The following is a 19,456-nucleotide window of genomic DNA, read 5'->3' as shown; positions in this document are numbered from 1 at the left end:
TACCATGAATCAGGATAGAATTTGGTTCTCTGTGATATCAGTATGGCACTTCTACTTTATATGAATTTATATGTTCTCAGTTTTTGTTTTGTTTTTAATTACTGAAATGGGACTTGGCATCTCTAGTTCTTTCTCTCCTATAGATTATGGGTTTCTGTGCTGTCTGTTATTCACTCATTCAACATGCCAAACACTTTCCTAAGTAGTGAATAGACAAAATGCCTGTTCTTAAAGGGGTTATATTGTGGGAAGAAGTGTTTAACTTTCTAGCTCTTGGTGAGAGGGCACAGTGTATTAAGAAATGGTGCATGAAATTGGGAAGAATGCTTGCTTCAAAGTTTCCTTGGTTATAAATTCTAGTGTTACCACCTCTGTTAGGTCTCTTTTTTCCTTTTCCTCCGAATACTATATTGTCTTTATGTTTTTTTCAAACCTTTAAGATTTATGATTAATCTGTAAAATGTTTAAAAAGTATAAAGAAATAGGTTGAGAGTAAGATCCTAATTCTATAATATTGACGGTAAAGAATATGGACTCCCTGAACAAATATGAACAATAAAGATCTTTGGGAAAATCCGCTATGTTCCAGTGATTATTTTGTTTGTTCGTTTCCTGCTCTGAAAATAACCAGTCAGCCTGCCCCTCACAGGGAAGTTTGTTTAGAGTTAGGCATCATGTTTACATCATGTTACTATGCTCAGATGTGCTGACTTGATGAGCAAAAACATGCTGTAGGGGAAGATGGAGCCTACCGCCTTTGGGAGTTTGTACCATCATTTCAACTCTGATCTAGATTTCTGCTTATAGGGGGACATTTCCCTAGCTTCTCCAGTAACCATTAGCTTGTTCAACCACACATACAATAAATTATTTATAATACATGTGTGATTACTTCATTGAATTCTGAACTTCTTAAAGTCGGGAACACATTACTGCCTCTGTGCATGCATGTCTGCCCACCTTCATAATGCCTGGGAAATATTACGTTTGACAAATACATGATGAGCCTTGCAAAATGCAAAATGTGTTACATCCATGATGATTTTTCAGGGGGTCCTGTCATATATCCCATCGTCTGTTAGGCTGCAGGGGACATCTTCCCTTGTAGCATGCTCTATCGCATTTCTTTTCTTTTTTGTGTATGTGGTGATATTTCTACATGTTAGATCTCAAGAACTGTTAAACATTGTCAGACTGCTTTCTAAGAAAGTGGGGGTACGGGGAAGCACTGGCCCAGCTCTACGTAGCCTGACTCACTAGCATGATCCTGGGGAGAAGAGAAAATGGTTAAGAGCTAGTGCTCTTCCAAAGAGAAACACTTAACAGAACTCTTAAGGGGTTTATGTCGAATCCTATGATGGAGCAATGATTGACTTTTTTTTCTGATTCTTGAAAATAGGAATTTTATGTGGTTATTAACTTTTTCACCCAATGCGCCATCCAACTTTGCAGCCTGCTACCGTCTATGCCTTACCCCAGTGTTCCTTGTCCTGAGATGAGCTTTAGCAGGTACTTGAGGATTATACACTGCACTCCTGCCAGTGGGGATAGTCTTTCAACCACGGTTTGGTAGGTGGGCTTCAGGAGACCCTGAACCACCGAGATGTAAGCAGGATGAACTTTGGGTGGCTCACGCCCACCTACCCTGTGCCTTATATACAGCCTAATAAGTGTTGGCTCCCCAGATTAAACCCAGCTCTTCGGGATCCTATGGTCCTACATGTTAAACAAGACCCCTATATAGGAGTTTAATTTTGCCGTTAAGTGTAGTTAGCCCATACAGCAAGCCACAGGTCTATTTTTAAAATAATATTCTTATCGGAACACAGCCAAGTGCATGTGTTTGTGTATTTTTCCATGGCTCCTTTTGCTTTACCTCGGCAGATTGTGACAGGGGTCTTAGAACTTGCAAACACAACAGATTTACTTTATGGCTCTTTAAGAAGAAGTTTTGCCAACTCCTGCAAACCGATAAAGCATTGTCCATTAGATTAGATCAGGAATCTGCAAATTACCACCTTTGGACCAAAGCCAACCTGCTTCCTCTTTTTACATATAAAAGAAAAATTTACCAACTCCTGCATTAGATTCTAGAATCCAAGACTGTTTACACATTGGGGGATATTTTTACTGGTGTTATTTTTTCAGCTGAAGGAACTGGGGCCTTGTAAAGTCTCACCCAAAGTCCCATAAATAATTAGTTCATTCTATTAAATTGAATCACTGGCTGAAAATTGTCTTTGCCCAAGTTTCTCCTTGTAGAAATTTAGCACCTTTTTCCTTTGACTCTCGCATACTCTACACTCATTCATCATGGTTTATGTGTCTCTTCTCCAAGAGATGTTTGAACTTGAGTGTAATTAGGACGTGGAGCCAAAGCATTTCAGTTCAAATCCTTCATCTTCCACTTCATGGTTATTTTTCAGTATTAGCATTCAAATAAGGCATAGGGCTGCATTAGTGAAGGAAAGGAGAGAGAATGCTTAACCATCTAGTTACTTTAGGCCCCTCATAGTTGAAATATCCTAATAGGAGATTGACAGGAGAAAAGATTTTATTTTGTTCTATGGAAAATTTCCATCATTTCTTGTATTTTGCTCGGGTGGCTCTTCTCTGAGTGGAAGAGAGAATTCCGTTTCTGCCACTGAATAGCTTTGCCACCCGTCTTCTCGGAGCTGAGCCTCCACTCCCTCATTTCTAAAGTGGGGTACTGACATCTGCCTATCATGAGAATTAAGTGAGGTCACTGGGATAAAATACCTGGGACCTGGCCCACACTCTAAAAATGTTGGCATCCCCAGGCCTTGTGTTTTCAGAAGTGCTTCCCGTGTACATTTTGTTTGGGAACCAAAGGTGCTAATCACCGAAAACCGTATCTTCCCTTCCTAGAATACTTCTCAGAATGAGACCACTCAGGGTACAAGTTTCATTATGGCTGACAAAGACCGGTACCTAAGATGAACTACAAAGGAGCATCTGTCCTTTGAATGAGAGCTGGGGAAGTGGACACTGATTTCACTTGGCCTTTCCTTCCCTTATTTGATTGCAGTACAAAGAAGAGGGCAGCAAGGTCACCAGCTACTGCCACGAGACGATGCCTGGGTGGGTACACGATGTGCTGGGCCGGAACTGGGCTTGCTTCACTGGAAAGAAGGTGGAGGTGGCATCTGGGAATGGGACCATCCACATTGCACACCTTGGGAATCTCCAGGAAAAGTGAGTTGTGATGTGTGGAACTTATATATTGTTTTGTTTTATTACATGCATTAATCCTTGGAAACTTTTATTTTGATTGTGTGAAGTTTAATTGGTTTAGAAACAAAGTCATGCAATATAAAATTGTAGTAGCAAGGTATGCTGACTGATATACTAGAGAGAAGAAAATATAGTTTTCAAAGCAATCCACAAGTAATGAACCATGTCTCTAAAACATACATATAAAAAGCTACAGAATCATAATGACTAGTAAAGGAAAATCATTTTATTGGTTATCATGTAATAACTGGTTGCATAATAATACTAAAAAATAATAATAAACATAATAATACTCATAGATACGTATGATCTGTTGCTGCAACAAGTACTAATGGAACATAAATTTTAAACAAGGCAATAAGTAACTGAAATTAAAGTTTTTGGCATTATGTGTGCAGTTAATTTCTTTGTTGTTAGCCCAACTGTAAGTAACTGTGACTCTACAGCAGAGATGTAGGGAAATGAGTTCAAAGAGGATGAATTGCAATTGTCCGCCGAGAAAGTGTGGACCAAGATCTAGAACAGTCCGTCCTCTCATTCTGAGTTTGGTTTTTCAGTTGCTTTGTTTGTCTTGACCCTTGAGCCACATATTTCCTACTGAGTATCTCATTTTTCACCTTACCATTTAAAATAGACTACTATTGTCCTCTGATATTTCAGACATTTTCTCATTTAGTGACAATGTTGCTAACAGGAGTGCTCAGGATGTCACCTCCCTGGTAAAATGAGCGTTTGAGACTACACTACCTTCATGGTCCTTTCAGCATTTCCTGATCTGTTGTTCCATGGTAAGGTACTTTATTCTGAATCCCCTGGGATCCACTAAAAATAACAGTGTTTAAGACCTACATGCCATGTTCCCCCAAAGACCCTCTTGTCATTCTGTAGATGAGAGTCTGCATCAAATTGCTTTTGGAGATACCAGGTTGCTCCAAATAGTCAGGTGTCTGGGGATGGGTGGGCTGAGCTGAGACCTGTCATTCAGGGGGTAGATCAGTGTGGCCAGTTGTTGACACTGGGTATGGAGGGATTCCCCTTGGTGAGCCATATCCTCCTCTACCCCTGAAGTTCCTCCTTTAGAGTCATTCTTGGTGGGCAAAGTTTCCCTTCTAAGATGTAAGTGATCAGTGCTTGACAAATAAAATTTCTTTTGGGGTGGTGGAAAGTTTTGGTAGTGGATGGTGGTGACGATAGCACAACACTGTAAATATAATTAACGCTACTGAATTGTATACAAAAAGGGGTTACAATGGGAAATGATATGTTGTATATATATTACCACAATAAAATTTTTTTAAAAAGACCTACAATGGCCTCTTGTCATTTTCATAAAGGATATGATGTTTTGCACCATGCAATGATAAAGTAAGTAAAACTAGTTACAACTTTTTAAATACCTACTGTCAATGAAACAGTGATTCTTATCAGTGGAAAATATGTCAATATATGTATTTATAATTTAAAATTTACTCTTGTGATTAAAGAAACAAACAACTTTAACTTGTTTTTGTTGTTGTAGTAATGTGTTTAGAAATATGATCCAGTCACAGTTTTTAACAAGGGAGAAAAAACTTAGACAAATTAATCTACATGGGGGGGGGTGCATATTTGTCTTATCTATTTATATCTGTATCCAAGCATTTGGTGTCAGATAAACCAGCACTTCTTGAACTTTAGTGTTATTGTCAATCATCTGGGATCTTGTTAAAATGCAGGTTCTAATCCAGGTGGTCTGGACTGAGTACTAAGAGTCTCAATTCTAACCAGCCCCAAGGTGCTAACAATACTACTAGTGAAAGAACCAAATTTTGAGTACCAAAGATGTAAACCAAATGTAGAATACATATTTTAGCATTATATGGAAATAATGCACATTATATATATATATATATATATATATATATATATATATATATATATATATATATATATATAGTGTACTATTTCTGCTGTCCTTCCCTTTTTTCTTTATTACAAAGGTTATATCAGTACCTGGTAAAAATTTTACCAGTGAGGGAATAAAAGGTGGTCATGCTATGCCACCACTCAGAGATAACCACTGTTTTTTTAAAAATGCATTTGTAGTGCAAATATATATAGTTTTATGAAATAGCATAGTTCTGTACAAATTTATGATTTCTTGTGTTTTTTGTGTGAACACTTTCTTGTCACTAAGTGGTCTTCATGAGCTAATCTTCTAGACTTGTCTACTGAATGGAGTATATATTAAATAAGGCACCTTTATTTAATCAAGCCCTTACTTTAGGAAAAAAAAAAAAAGAGTTTACTGAGAAATGAGAAAAAAGAGGTAGTACATACCGAGGCATGGTATGGGCATGCTACAGGGTGAGATGTGCCATCAAACCTGTACTTTTTTTTTTTTTTTAAAGAATCTTTAGATTGCATAAAAGTTACATCAAAAATTAGCAGAGTCCCATATACTTCACCTCCTACCCTCTCCCACACTCTTCCCAAGTAACAACATCTTTCATGAACATGGTACATTTTGTTACAATTGATGAAGACTTATTGAAGTATTGCTACTAACTATGGTTTATAGTTTACATTATGGTTTACACTTTGTATCGCACAATTTTATAGGTTTTCACAAAATGTATAATGGCCTGTATCCATCATTGCCATGTCATGCAGAACAATTCCAGTGACCCAAAATTCCCCATGTCCCACCTGTTCTTCCCTCTCCCTTCCCTCAAAACCTTCCTGTGGTCACTACCTTTATATCAGTATTACAAGTTCTTCCATTGGTAGAACAATAATTCTACTGTAGTCCATAGTTGCATTCCTGCCTTATGTTTGTTCATTCCTCAATCTTGAGGATTTTGGGATGGTCATGCCCAATCTGTTTCTGCTTGAGAGGGGCTTAGATCCCATCAGTGAGATGGGTGGAACTGCTTTGCTTGCAGTTGTAGACTCTCTGTTTTTTGGATGGGCTTTTTCCATTATTATTCATTTGTTAGTTGTCCTGGTGAGTCTGATGAATTGGGGGCAGGTGTTGGCTGCAACTCTGCTGAGATTCAGCACTCAACTGGCATATGAACAGCCAGAAGATTTAAGTCTCTGGGATACATATTTAATGGGCATAGTGCTAATTATAGGTTCAAATAAAAGGGGCATAAGAACCATGTGTAGGAAAATTATAAATGAGTCTAACTCTAGTATATTGGGGTAGATAGGTTATCATATATTCCAAGGTAAGGCCCACTGACAGGGTGCCAAATTCCTGGCATTGTTTGCTCTGCCTAGAGGGTCTAGATGTCTAGAGCCCTCAGTAGGCCCCCTGCCTGAGGCACAGTTTCCTGCAGCAGTTAGTGAAATCCTCCTGAGATGTCCATTTATATAACCTCTGAAATGACCTCCTGACTCACTTTGAAATCTCTCAGCCATAAAAACTCATTTGTATTTAATATTACCCTTTTTGGTCAAGGTCTTTTTCCAAATACATAGCTAGTTGGTGTTTGGTAATAATTCCTCTGTTCCAGGGAGGCTCATCCCTAGGAGTCATGTCCCATGCTGGAGGGAAAGTAGTGAGTTTATATGCTGAGTTCAGCTTAGAGAGACACCACATTTTAGCGAGAAGGAGATTTTCAGGAGGTAACTCTTAGGCAATACATAATGCTAGACTAAGTTTCAATTTCACAAAAATGAAATTCATAACTATAAGCATCACTATAAAGGTCCTGGTGTATTTGTCTGTCCTCCTTTGCTAGGCACTGCCCATGTGCTCTAGGGATTCTTGCCACTCTATTAGAGAATGTAGCAGGACTTCCCAAGATAGGGATTCAATAATCTTTGGGTTATTGTATGGGTCTCTACCCTCCAAGACAAGGTCCCATGACACTTGAACACCTTCATGTTCCATAGTGGCATGCCCCACCCCACACTTCTCCCCACCACTGATACCCCATACCTCTGATCATCCCCTGCCATGGTTGGAACTATTCTGCAATCCAAAACCTGCCCAAAACAAAGACAAATAAATAAAAATAATAAAAAGTACAAAATATAATAAAAAATAGAAAATTCTAAAAAATTTCTGCATTGTCTTTCATTTCAATAAAATCTGCTATCTTTTATGTACAGTGACAATTTCTTTTGTATGTTCCCACTGTCTTATTTTTTTCACTTTATTTTCAAAGAAGCTTTAGCAAACCCTTACTTTTAACATTTACTTAGGTTGTTTATAATCTTGCACTTATAAAAAAGTGCTTCATGGAATATCCTTATATATTCATCCTGGTGAAATTAAACTTATATTGTCTTAGGACACATTCCAATTCCAACAAAATTGCTGGGTTTGAGATATACAAATTTTAAGAATTTTTTAATATATTGCCAAATTGTTTTCCTGAAAAGTTATGTCACTTTCCTTTTAGGCACAGGGTGGAAGAGTGCCTTTTCAAATGTGATCTGTTTTCCTCAGTAAAAGAGTATAACGGAAATTATCTTACTTTTGTTGACAGGTATGCTGATAGGCTCTACAAATATAACCACAACTTTGTGAAAGCTATCAACACCATTCAGAAGTCTTGGACTGCAACCACGTACATGGAATATGAGACTCTTAAGCTGAGAGAAATGATTAGGAGAGGTGGTGGCCATAGTCGAAGAATCCCAAGGTAATAAAGCCTTCTCTATCACCAAAGAGATAAAAATACTGGTATCATGCACCCTTCCATCCAGCCGTCGCTGGGTTTCTACCATTTTATTGATCACCCAACTTAAGGTTTTTATATTATCTTGTTGTCTACTTCTTCTTTTTCTAGTCATTCCTATTCTATTGCTCTCCAAACGGTATTTATGGTTTTTTTCTTTCCCAGGATCTGTCACTCCCATCACTCCCTTTCCATTTTCTCTTATTTAATTAGGGCTTTGTCTTTCTTTTCCTGGACTATGTGTTATTCTCTTGTCTCTTTGGTTTCTTTCCTTCCCTTGAATTCTTATCCATTCTATATTCTACTGCTAGTTTCATCTCCCTGTACACAGTGAAGATTGTGTTACCATCTAGTGTCTATTGAATGAAGTATTTATTTTATTTTTTATGATCATAAACTGGATTAAAGTGTTTAGCTCAAAGCCATTTAAAATTTGCTATCAATGTATTTACTCCTTTGACCTAAACCTGCTTTCAAACAATATGACACACAATTACCTAAAACTTTTCTTTCATTTTGCCTTCATTTATGGTACTCCCTTTGCTTCAAATACCTCTCAACTAGCCTATAATAACTGTTAAATTTACTGCCTGTAAAAATCTCAATCCTTTCCCTGCTTCAAGGTTCTGCAAAAAATGTTCCCTTACTCATCAATATAATTCTAATACCCTCAGCCAAAACTATAATTTCCCATCATTAGTTTATATACTTCATGGTGTATTTCTTACTTTAGAAAACTGTGTCATAATATTTTGAATTTGTACGGTCAGGAACTTTGGATCTAGCTAGATCTAGCAAAGAGCATGTAGTCCATTAACATTCATCAAATATCCAGGGATATTCCTGAAATGCCAAGACAAGTTGATAGTATGACTATGAGGGTAAGAAACATCATTTGCTAGTTAGAGAATACAACAATGACTAATTCTTTTAAACCTCTAGAGTCCTATGTTCAAATTTTGTCATTTAAACAGGCCACTAATCAATTAATTATTCAGCAACTCAACTAAAATGCATTGCCAGCTCTTTTTCATTTACAGACCAATATTCCTAATCGTCTGGCATTTTCTAACCATGAGACTATATGGAGCTTTTTCCTTACCCAGCTTCATATAATTCTGCCCTTTATTCAATAGAACCTGATTGCCTATACAGGAAATTATCCACTGTCCACGGTGTTATATGTAGCTTGACTGTATTATTCCATGGGCAGGCTCCAAGCTCCCCCTTTGTTTTTCATTTTGCTTTATTTTTATTTTTTTATTTTAGGAGGTACTGGGGAATGAACCTGGAACCTCCTGTATGGGAAGCAGACACTCAACCACTGAGCTATACCCACTCTACCCCCTATGTTTTAAAAGATTATTTGCATTTGTTATAGTAATCCCTTTATTTTTCTTGAATTTTTATGTCTTTGTTTTCTAGGACCATCTTATATTTGTTTCATAATGTTCCTGGTATAGAGAAATAGCATAGTGAAAAATTGATATTTTTGCATGAAATATGCTGTCTATTCTTTACAGTTGTCAAGGTTCTGATTCCTACTCCTGAGTGAGTCATTTTTTCCTCCTTGTTCCATCACCTTTCCACTTGGTCCCAGCATCAGCCTGCGTTATGTCTGAGATGAGTGTGCGAGAGAATGCACTTGGGAACAGTTGCAGAGGGCATAAAGGAATCCAGAAGTAGTCTCTGCCAGTGACTAAATTGGAACCTGGTAAAAACCAACTGGTCAACCACTGAAAAATTAGGACATTGTGATGTGACAACGGCATGTTGAAAAAGAAGAGTAGTTTACAGTGGTAGAAAAATAAATCTTTTACCACAGTATAGCAATAGTGACCTAACAAAGTTGAGGAAGCAGAGAGAGAGGAAGTGAGTTTTGCTGGGAGCTCAAGGGGGGTGGGGAAGGCTGATATGTGAGCAGTCCTCAAAATTAGAAATTAGGGAAGAACTCCTGGAGGAGGACAACAGGCCTTTAGGCTAAAGGAAGACCAGCACAGAGATGGGACCCAGAGCAGTTTGCTTGCTGTGGGGAGCTGCAGGATGTCTAGTGAGTCTAGAGCTAGAGTACTGTCGGTTTGTTTGCTTCTTCCATCAATAAACAAGTTTACAGAAAAAAATTTTTTTTCATTTGTAGAAAATGTTTAGTCATTCATTAGTCCAGTTAACTGCCCTATTTTCCAACTACATCATAAAAGTCATAGTTCTGTCATGATAAAGCAGCTTATCGATAGTTCATGGAGCTGGTCTGCTTACTTGATATTTAAACCTTTAAGTTCTGCACTTCACTTTTTCTTTTTACGATGGCCCCATCATCACCTTCACCACTCCTGAGTCAAATATTGAAGATGCTTCCATTTTCTCTGTAATATTCGAATGCCATCTTCAAATTCCCGCATCTCCTTTCTTAGTCAAAATCTGTCAAAAGTGAGTAGAGGAGTGCAGCTGTTCCAGCATGCTAACAGCAGTGTCACAGTGAGGTGCGAGGCCCGGGTCATTTCCCAGGGTAAAAGGACTAGATCCTGAGAAAGACACAGAGAATGAAAACCATTTCCACGTCTTGGTTCAGACGCGTGGGAAGAGCCATGCGTAAAGTGCTTGGGGTCTGATTCTAGGTCTTAGCCAAGTGGTTGAAAACATGGAATTAGAGGTTAGGAAGTCGTCCTCAAAGGAAAGACTGAGGTTGACGTCAAACGTCTTGTTTCCATCCTAGGCCCAAACCAGTACCGCCGACCTCCGAAATACATCAGAAGGTTTTACGTTTGCCAGCATCTTGGGACTGGAGGAATGTCCGTAATATCAACTATGTCAGCCCTGTTCGAAACCAAGGTAAGGAAAAAACATCTGCTTTTTCATTACTTCAATATAAAACACTGACACAACATTTGCTATGTGCCAGGCTCCAGGATTAGATTCTGGGTATACAGAAATGAAATGGGTGTGATTCAGTTGACTAAAATAGATGGCCTGTGAATTGTCACTTTTTCTTTTTGTATTCCTGGGAGACTTTGGTAATAGACAGTCTTTCCAACGGAGCTCAGCATTTCTTTAGCATCCGTCTCTGTATATACTACAGGTGGCCGATGTCAACTGATCAGAGTAAAATGTCAAGACAACACATTTGCCCTGATAGTGAGAAAGACTTGTGTGGAAATAAAGACATGCATCCAGTGATGACCTCTGTAATAAATGTTAAAGAGTTGTATACTGTTTTAAAGGTGGATCTAAGGAAATTTGAGCAGTAGTAACTCCCATGGCCTGGGGTATAAAATTGATCTTCCTGTAGGTGACTACTGGAATCCCTCTTTGCCTTCTCTCCTTTCCCCTGATCATTCAGTCTTTAATTACTGCATGCACTCAGAAAATAGATTAATTTCTTTTTTATAGTAAATTTTTTGAGCTGTGCAAGGTCCTTTCAATTCAATTTACACCAGAATATGATACGTAGTGCAGTGTATCTATTCAGCTCCCCAATCGGAGGCTTGGGGGCAGAGCTCGGGTTTGTCAAAAGTACCATTATAATTGCATTTCACCAGTTATTTTCAGAACTTTGTTACAATATGAGTTGACCGAATATTTCTTCCTTTAATTGCTTTTAATGGCAAATTATCCCATTATCCTAAGTTTTAGCCCACAATTACTTGGAGAATCATTTATGCAATAATCAGGTTTATTACTTCTTTGCTCATTTTGAAGATAATTATAGTACACATGACTGATTTGTTACTACAAAATAGGTATAGTAATTGCTGCCTGGAAACATTCTGATTAGCGTCTCCAGAGAGGATTATAAATTCAATAACCCCCAAAGATAAGTTGTTCTTCCCTTTTTCTGAAATTCAGTGATAACCAGCCTCTTCTACTTCTCAGGTCTCATTGCCTGCCCTTCAAGCTCCGTCCTCACTGAGTTCTTGCAGCGTTCTGCATGTGCAGGCTTTCAGCAGCACCCGTAGCTGCGGCTCCGTCAGCAGGGTCCCTGTTCTTTACCAGATACCAGGGGTCTCATCTCTTTGAGTTTCCTTTGTACCAGTTCTGGGAATGTGCAGCTTTGGAGAAGTGTGGATACGGAAATCCTCTTCCTTCCCTTTCCTGGCAAGAGCTTCTTTGGGAAAGTGGGATTAGAAATGAGGGAAATTTGGAAGTAATTGAGAAATAAATGGAAAGTGACATTAAGTGGTTAATGTGAAGAGAGGGCTAAAGTGTACTCAGTCATCAAACAGATACTCTGGGCTTACTTGAGAATATTAAGTAAATAATGCAAGATAAGTGTTGAGCACAAGACCTAGCAGATAGCCAGTCCCCAGGAATGTAAACTATACTATTAATATTATATTTTGCTTCTGCTATTGTTTATAGAATATGCCATATGTACTGACTTTTTTAATTGCAGGGGATATAATGAGTAACATGACAGTGTTTATCTTAGAGATCTACAGTTTAGCAAGACATGACAGCAAAAATTTAAGTACAGTATGATAGCTGCTTTAACAAAATATTTTTAATATTGAAATGGGAAATAGGACAAGGTAGAAATAAAAGTTTAGTACCAACTGAGTCCCAGAAATAAGACTGACAAGTGGGATATGAGACAATAATTCAGGAGAAGGAAATTAGCACTATTAAAGCCAAATCCTTTGACACTGGTTTCCTTGTAGCCTGGGTAAAAGCTATTGTCCCTTGTGTCCCATATTCTTTCAGTGTTATAGGTGTGGTTTGTACAGATACAGGCCATGTAGACATAGAACTTTGAATTAATTGCTTTCAAATTGACACCTCATGTAGTATCTTCTCAGGTATTTGAAAAAAATAATGTATTTTGAGGTTCCTCTTTTGACTTTTTTTGTTTTTCTAAACTTTAGGTTGGGGGAAATACTAGTTATTTTCTCTTCCTGCTAACTGGGCTATTTGGAAATTTCCACTAACTTTAGGAATTCCACTGTTCTGTAAAACTCAGAATTCATAATTAGCCTCAGTTAAGGGAAATTTTGTTTTTCAGAGAACAAATCAAGATTAAAGAAAAAGAAATAATGGGGGATAAATGAAGCACTGGGCTCATAGCTAAGTTTGCTTGAAGTGTGAGAAAAAAAAAGAAGCTAGGAAATTAGATGAGATGGGCTTTTAAAAAATTCTTCCCCCAGCTGTTCTGCCTTTATTTGTTATTGCACCTTCAAAAGATAGGGAGAGTATTTCTTAATTGGTCACATTAATTTGGAAATGCAGAGCAGTTTCTTGATGTTTAAATCTGTTCTATTCAAGTCTTGATTCTAAATAATATTTTTCCTATTAGAGCTGGAATGCAGGAGCCTTAAACTCTGCCACCCTACTCATTTTACACACAGTGAAAGGAAAAAAAAAAAGAAAGCCCAGAAGGTCAAATGACTTGCCCAGGGTCGTACAGCTAATGAGTGGCAAAGCAGGAAACAGAGAGAATCTTGCCTCCTTCCTCCGCGTTCCTGTTGCTCTCCACTGTTGGAAGGTGCAGCTGAAGATAGCGAAACCAGATGAAAGTCACGTTATCTGAGACTGGAAATTCCGTTGCTGCCCCGCTCCAGCTGCGCTTATGCACTTACTATTCTTTATTGCAGTGTAGCCTTCAATGTGCTTTAAGAATCTGGACTCTGCTTTGCCTTTTGAAATGAGCCAATAATTACCTTGACAGCCGACACATTCTTCTGGGAAAGTCAGAGGCTGGGGAAGGGTGTCTTCCTTCTTCACTCCCCTGATTTCTCTCTTAAGAGAAGGCGTTCTGAGCCCTCGAATGCAGCTGTGGCCTGCCCCTCCCACAGCGCTGGATGGTCAGATGATGAAGGCTTTATGGTCAGTACCGAGAGCGATGAGTTCCATGGCTTCTGTGGGCCAAGAAAGCTGCATGGCCAAGATGGAGCAGTTTCCAAACTTTCTTGTGTGACCTTTGTATCTTATGAAAGTTGCACTAACTTTCTCTCTACTGTCACTCATCCAGTTCTTTGGCCTGTCACTATTTGAAAGATAGTTATTATTTGGATGGTTTCTAGACCAAGAGGAATATGTTAATTTTGGTCTGCATGACAGGGAAAGAAGGTTTGAAAGTCCTCTGAAGTAGAGACAGACCTATAAACTGAAAAGGCCACTTGACCTTCATCAGGAGACGCAGGCTCTGGGCTTGCCACCTGCTAGCTGTGTGACCTTAGACAGTTGCTCCTTTCTGAGCCTCGTTCCCACATTATCAAGGGAGTAGGTTGCACAGTAGATGAATTCCAAGGCCCCTGCCAAGTTGTTCTCCTTTAATCTTCATAATTTACGTGATTGCTCAGGAGCAAAGCAGGATAAACATGAGATTTTTAGAAGAATTTCAGGGAACATCAGAAATTATAACAGGAAGTAGAACCCTGCTGGTCTCCAGGTCCAGGACCCTGTGGCCTTGTTGAGCTACTCGGAGGAGCTTCCCTTAGAATTCCTTTGGTTGAAAACCAAGTAAAGGCTAACTCTTTCAATCGAGCACTCTTTCTTGGGTGTAAATATTTATTCACTTGCTTGTTTCTTGGCTTGTTCTTTATATAACAGTGTAGTGATTTCCTTCACTGTGTAGGTACCAAGATGTTGAAAACACATTTCCTTTGAAGACTCGAGGGGATTCACGGTTTAGTTCATGGAAAACTATATAAGTTTTTCAAATAGGGTACATGGTGTTGGAGGATGGGCATGGAGTATCCTGGCTTGTCTTTGCAATCAAAGAGGGACGTGAGTCAGCTTTTACCTGGAGAAGGAGCAAACAGTGCCCCTTGTAAGACTTGGAATGTATAATTTCTTCTTGAATGATGTTCTAAAATGCTAAATTCAGATTTACCAAACAGAACAAGGGCAGACTTCTCTTTATGTAAAATGAGTTTTTAAAAAGTGTGCAATTGTTCATAAATCTTATTTTACATGCATAAGCGAGTGCTCATCAAGCAATTTGGTAAGTAATATGTAGGTAAAGTGAATATCATATCAATTGTTTATATCTTGGACTTGATACAGACATATCTCCATGTAGAATTTATATCAGTGACAGAGGTGAAAGAGGCTATATAATAATTTCTTTCTAGAATTGTAGTTTTGTTACATACATATGCCATATTTCCATATGTGTATTCATTCTTTTACCCACACATGTTTTGAAGAAACATGTAGAAAAAACAAGTTATTTGTTACAAAATTTACTTTCTAATACTATGTTTTTCCTTCTCTTGATATAACAACTATATTCCTGGTAGATGCTTCTTAAGTAAATTTATTTTATCCTTGCCAGAGCATCTAGGTATTAAATAAAGCTGTTTTTCTTCTCCCCTCTTTCCCAGCCCCACCCAGCCACTTCTCTCTCCTCTCTTCTCTTGGGTGAATGTTTCAGTGGTCATTGCTGTACAGCTGTCACCTTCACTCCTTAGCATCAGTCTATTTTCATTTCACTACCTCTCTTCTGCCTCATTTTTCTACTTCCTCATTGCCCATCCTAAGTTCCATAGTTGTCATTATCATCACTCACTTGCGTTTGACTTTTTTGGTATTTTGCTTCCTTAATCCTGGTTAAATTCAACTCTCTGCAATACAGCCCACACTTGAACCACTCTTTGAACTGGTTCCACCCAACGTGCTTTGGAAAATGCTGCTGTAGAGATATTTGAAATCCCAGTCCATGTATATCCCTTCATAGTTTTCTCTCAAACTGATGGCTCAAAATGTTGCAGACATACATAATTTCTTCATTAGCAAGAATACTGTCAAATACCTCTCAGAAGTTAGGAGTTGTTTTTTTTTTTTTTAAGCACTTAAAATATTCCCAGGAAAAGCCCCATATAGTAGTGCTTACCTTTCAAAGACAAAGGATGAAATCTTAAAGTTTGCCTATAAGCTTTATGAGGTTTGTTAAAAAGCATCAGTGACACTCTCTAAGTTAGGAAGGATCTCAAACACCTGTATTTATCTATGATTCTCTGTAAGTGCTTCAGAACTCCCTTTCTCTTTTGCATTGCAAGCATCTTGTGGCAGCTGCTACTCCTTTGCTTCTGTGGGCATGCTGGAAGCAAGGATCCGTATACTGACCAACAATACTCAGATGCCAATCTTGAGTCCTCAGGAGATTGTGTCTTGCAGCCTGTATGCTCAAGGTAAGTACTACATTTCAAGCACTGTGCCCTGAGCTCCACCTGTGTGTGGCTGGCCATAGCTGACAAAGGCAAAAGGAGGGTGTCATAGGAGAGCAGCACAGTATCTGCTGGGAAAACCGTGGGTAAGCTCTGGCCCCACCACGTCCTAGCTGATGGTTTCCCGTGGAATTCACTGCACCATCCCGGCGAATATCATCAGCTACTGAGTATGGAGTGAGTACTGGCCCTTACCTACATTACCTAACAGTGCCCAAAACCCTGAGAAGATGGAGGCGAATCCTTATTTGTAGAAAGGGAATAGGCCTGAAGAGTTTCCCTAACATTTGGAGGTCATGCAGTTATTAAGCATTGGTCCCACTCCCCTGAAGCTGCCTTGCCAGTTGTGGAGAACACTTTGTCAGTGAACCTCTCATTATTTCTGAAATATTTCTTAAACACAGACATCGTGACTGCTAGGCCCTGGAAGTCCCTCCTGTTCTGAAGCTTACAGTTAAATGAATGAAAAAGACATTAAATAAATGATTGCATAAATGCTCATTGTGATGGTGAAAAGAACACTAAAGCATGCGCACAGGGTTGTGGATGTGTGGAATAGGACCAGCAGGGAAGAAGTGGAGGGGAGCCTGACACAGACTTTTCTGCAGGAATTAGGCAGGGAAGACTTCTTTGAGGAAGAGTCTAAGCATGTTTTCTGGCTATTTAGTAATAAAGTAATAGCTAACTTTACAGAAGGCTTATTTTATGCCTTTACATAGAGTCCATAATCTAATCCTAGGAGGGGTAGTGTTACTTTTTATATTTTACAGGAGGAGTACATGGCGGTACAGGGAAGTTGAGTTCACACAGCTTTGGATGTGGACCTACATAGTTAACCACTTAACTATGCTATAGCTCCCTCCTCTTTTAGATGCTGACGAGATATCTGCTTTAAACAGATAGAGGTGAGAGGATGCTTAGCTACATGACTGAATAGGTAGATGAATGAAGGGGCATTTAAGCTAAGAACAACTTCTACAGGTAACTTAAAGAGTTACCTGAGTAGAGAAGAAAAGGCAGTTAACGGGACAGTTTCTCCTGTGCCCCATTTTAGCTGCGGGGTGATCATTGTCTGTGTCATTCCTTCTCAGGATGCGATGGCGGGTTTCCGTACCTCATCGCAGGAAAGTATGCCCAAGATTTTGGGCTGGTGGAAGAGGACTGCTTCCCCTACTCAGCAACGGATACTCCGTGTGTGGTGAAGGAGGGCTGCCTTCGTTACTACTCCTCTGAGTACCACTACGTGGGAGGCTTCTACGGGGGCTGCAACGAAGCCCTCATGAAGCTGGAGCTGGTGCGCCACGGGCCCCTGGCGGTTGCTTTTGAAGTCTATGATGACTTCCTCCACTACCGTGGGGGGATCTACCACCACACTGGTCTGAGAGACCCCTTCAACCCCTTCGAGGTGACTAATCACGCTGTTCTGCTGGTGGGCTACGGCACCGACCCTGTCTCCGGGCTGGATTACTGGATTGTCAAAAACAGCTGGGGCACCAGCTGGGGCGAAGATGGCTACTTCAAGATCCGCCGAGGAACAGACGAGTGTGGCATCGAGAGTATAGCCGTGGCAGCCACGCCGATTCCTAAGCTGTAGAGTGTGTCTCCCAGCATATCCCATTTACCACACTTAATCATCAAGAGGCTTGCTCTGCTAAGACTTGAGACATTGACCTAAGCATTTTCATAAGATTACAAATAGGCCTCCCCGTGAAGATTTTTGCCTTTAAAATTAAAACCGCCCATGACGACGGCATACCTTTCCATCAACCACTGCCCTGGTTTTTTCTAAGAACTCATTTAAGTGATATGTTTATGGGTGTTGGTGACCTGGGAAGAAATGAATACTGCTAATCATTTGCAATTCAATGAGATGCTATATTAAAAAAAAATCTATGTGAAAGCTCAGGCTTATTTCTAAATTGGTATAAATCACAAGAAAATATGACGATGTTTATTAAAATTTTAAAGACTTTTCATAAATGTTCAGGTGATATGTATTATAATTCTGTGTGTGCTTAAGAGCATTTTTACATGGAGCCTTTCAGTTAGATACACTACGTCACTTACATAAGCACTCTTTAAGAAGGAAAATCATTTGAGGGTATTCCAATTAAAAACAAGAAACACTATGAACTTGCATGGCAATTGGTTTACTCAGATAATGCCTAGTAAACCCTAAAGTTATCCCTAGCTATTTGATGAGCCAGAAGACTTAAAGGAAAGGATTAGGAGTTTTGATAAACTCTGGATATTGATTACACTAAATCTGATGGTGCATTTCGTGCATTTGGCAGCATTGACTAGCTTTCATTGGGTGAGCAGCAGTAGCTTCACCAGTGAAATATTAGCATTTTAGATTTGGACACATCGTTTGCTCTCCAAGGATCATCTCACAGTGGTATGAAGCCTCTGTGCTGAGTACACAGCATCTGTTAGAAATGATGTGGCAGTGAGGTGAATTAGGCAATCAGAGCTCTAAAGCATGGCAGTGTGTTAGCAGCACAAACCTTTTGGATGAGGAGGTGACAATAGAGATAATCCAATCGCACCTCCTCATGGTGCAGATAAAGAGATGGGGGGCTAGGGAAGGGAGGCTCTTGTCTGAGGTCACACAGCTAGTAAGTGATAGAGTTGTAATTAGAGCCTCGGTCTTTAAATCTCCTTGAGCCCCTTAGAGCACTGAATCTCAGAGCTTCCTACCAGAGTGTTCCTCATCTCCCAACAGCATACTTGGAAACTTCACCTGCCATTTTAAGGATCAATGTTTTCTCTTAAACATCATGTACCTTTTGCATTGAGGACATCTTTATTCTCCTTGAACTGAAGAGGCACTCCAGAAGTATGACCATGTTTAAGGTTTGGCCTCTTGGGCCTCAGGCACAATGCCGTATGCCAATGACCTTTTGTCACATGGTGACACAGAAGCAGATGTTCTCAATGGCAGGTCATCATCTGAAAGGCTTCCAAGAAGATGTGTTTTCTTTGTTACTGTTACCGGTTGATTGTAATTTTACTCCTATTTTATGCCTTCTCCTTGCTGCTATGTGAATACACACACTTTTGAAATCAAGCATGAATTTCTTTTGCACTAAACATTCATTAAGATAGTACCTGTCAGCTTAACAGTCAAGATGCTATTTCATGTGAGTTTATCTTTTTGCTCTCTGGTTGGCAGCAGTCAGCTGGCACGTATGAGAGCAATCCAAGGAGATGCAGGGCAGCCGTGCCTTGGAATGATTTCATCGAAAGCTCTAATTGAGCTCTTAAGGAAAAAGCATTACCAGTGCCATTCATTACGTTTCTCACTGATGAGTTGAGGGTGAGCAATGGTTTGAAGAGTCCCTAAGTTTTTAGAGGTTGCAGGAG

General features: G+C 39.4%; 1 protein-coding gene across 1 annotated transcript in view; it reads left to right on the top strand.

Moving 5' to 3' along the window:
- CTSC (cathepsin C) overlaps window positions 1-18,070 on the top strand; it is a 35,713-nt gene extending 17,643 nt beyond the window's left edge. The window contains exons 3-7 of the mRNA XM_058306157.2: window positions 3,050-3,216; window positions 7,737-7,892; window positions 10,642-10,757; window positions 15,923-16,054; window positions 17,182-18,070. Coding sequence (XP_058162140.1) covers window positions 3,050-3,216; window positions 7,737-7,892; window positions 10,642-10,757; window positions 15,923-16,054; window positions 17,182-17,684 — 1,074 coding nt within the window. The 3' untranslated portion in view covers window positions 17,685-18,070. The remainder of the gene's footprint in view (window positions 1-3,049; window positions 3,217-7,736; window positions 7,893-10,641; window positions 10,758-15,922; window positions 16,055-17,181) is intronic.
- Window positions 18,071-19,456: the final 1,386 nt, after the last annotated feature.

The sequence above is a fragment of the Dasypus novemcinctus genome, chromosome 10 (assembly GCF_030445035.2).
Source record: "Dasypus novemcinctus isolate mDasNov1 chromosome 10, mDasNov1.1.hap2, whole genome shotgun sequence".
NCBI classification, from domain to species: domain Eukaryota; kingdom Metazoa; phylum Chordata; class Mammalia; order Cingulata; family Dasypodidae; genus Dasypus; species Dasypus novemcinctus.
This window is presented reverse-complemented; position numbering and strand designations above follow the sequence as displayed.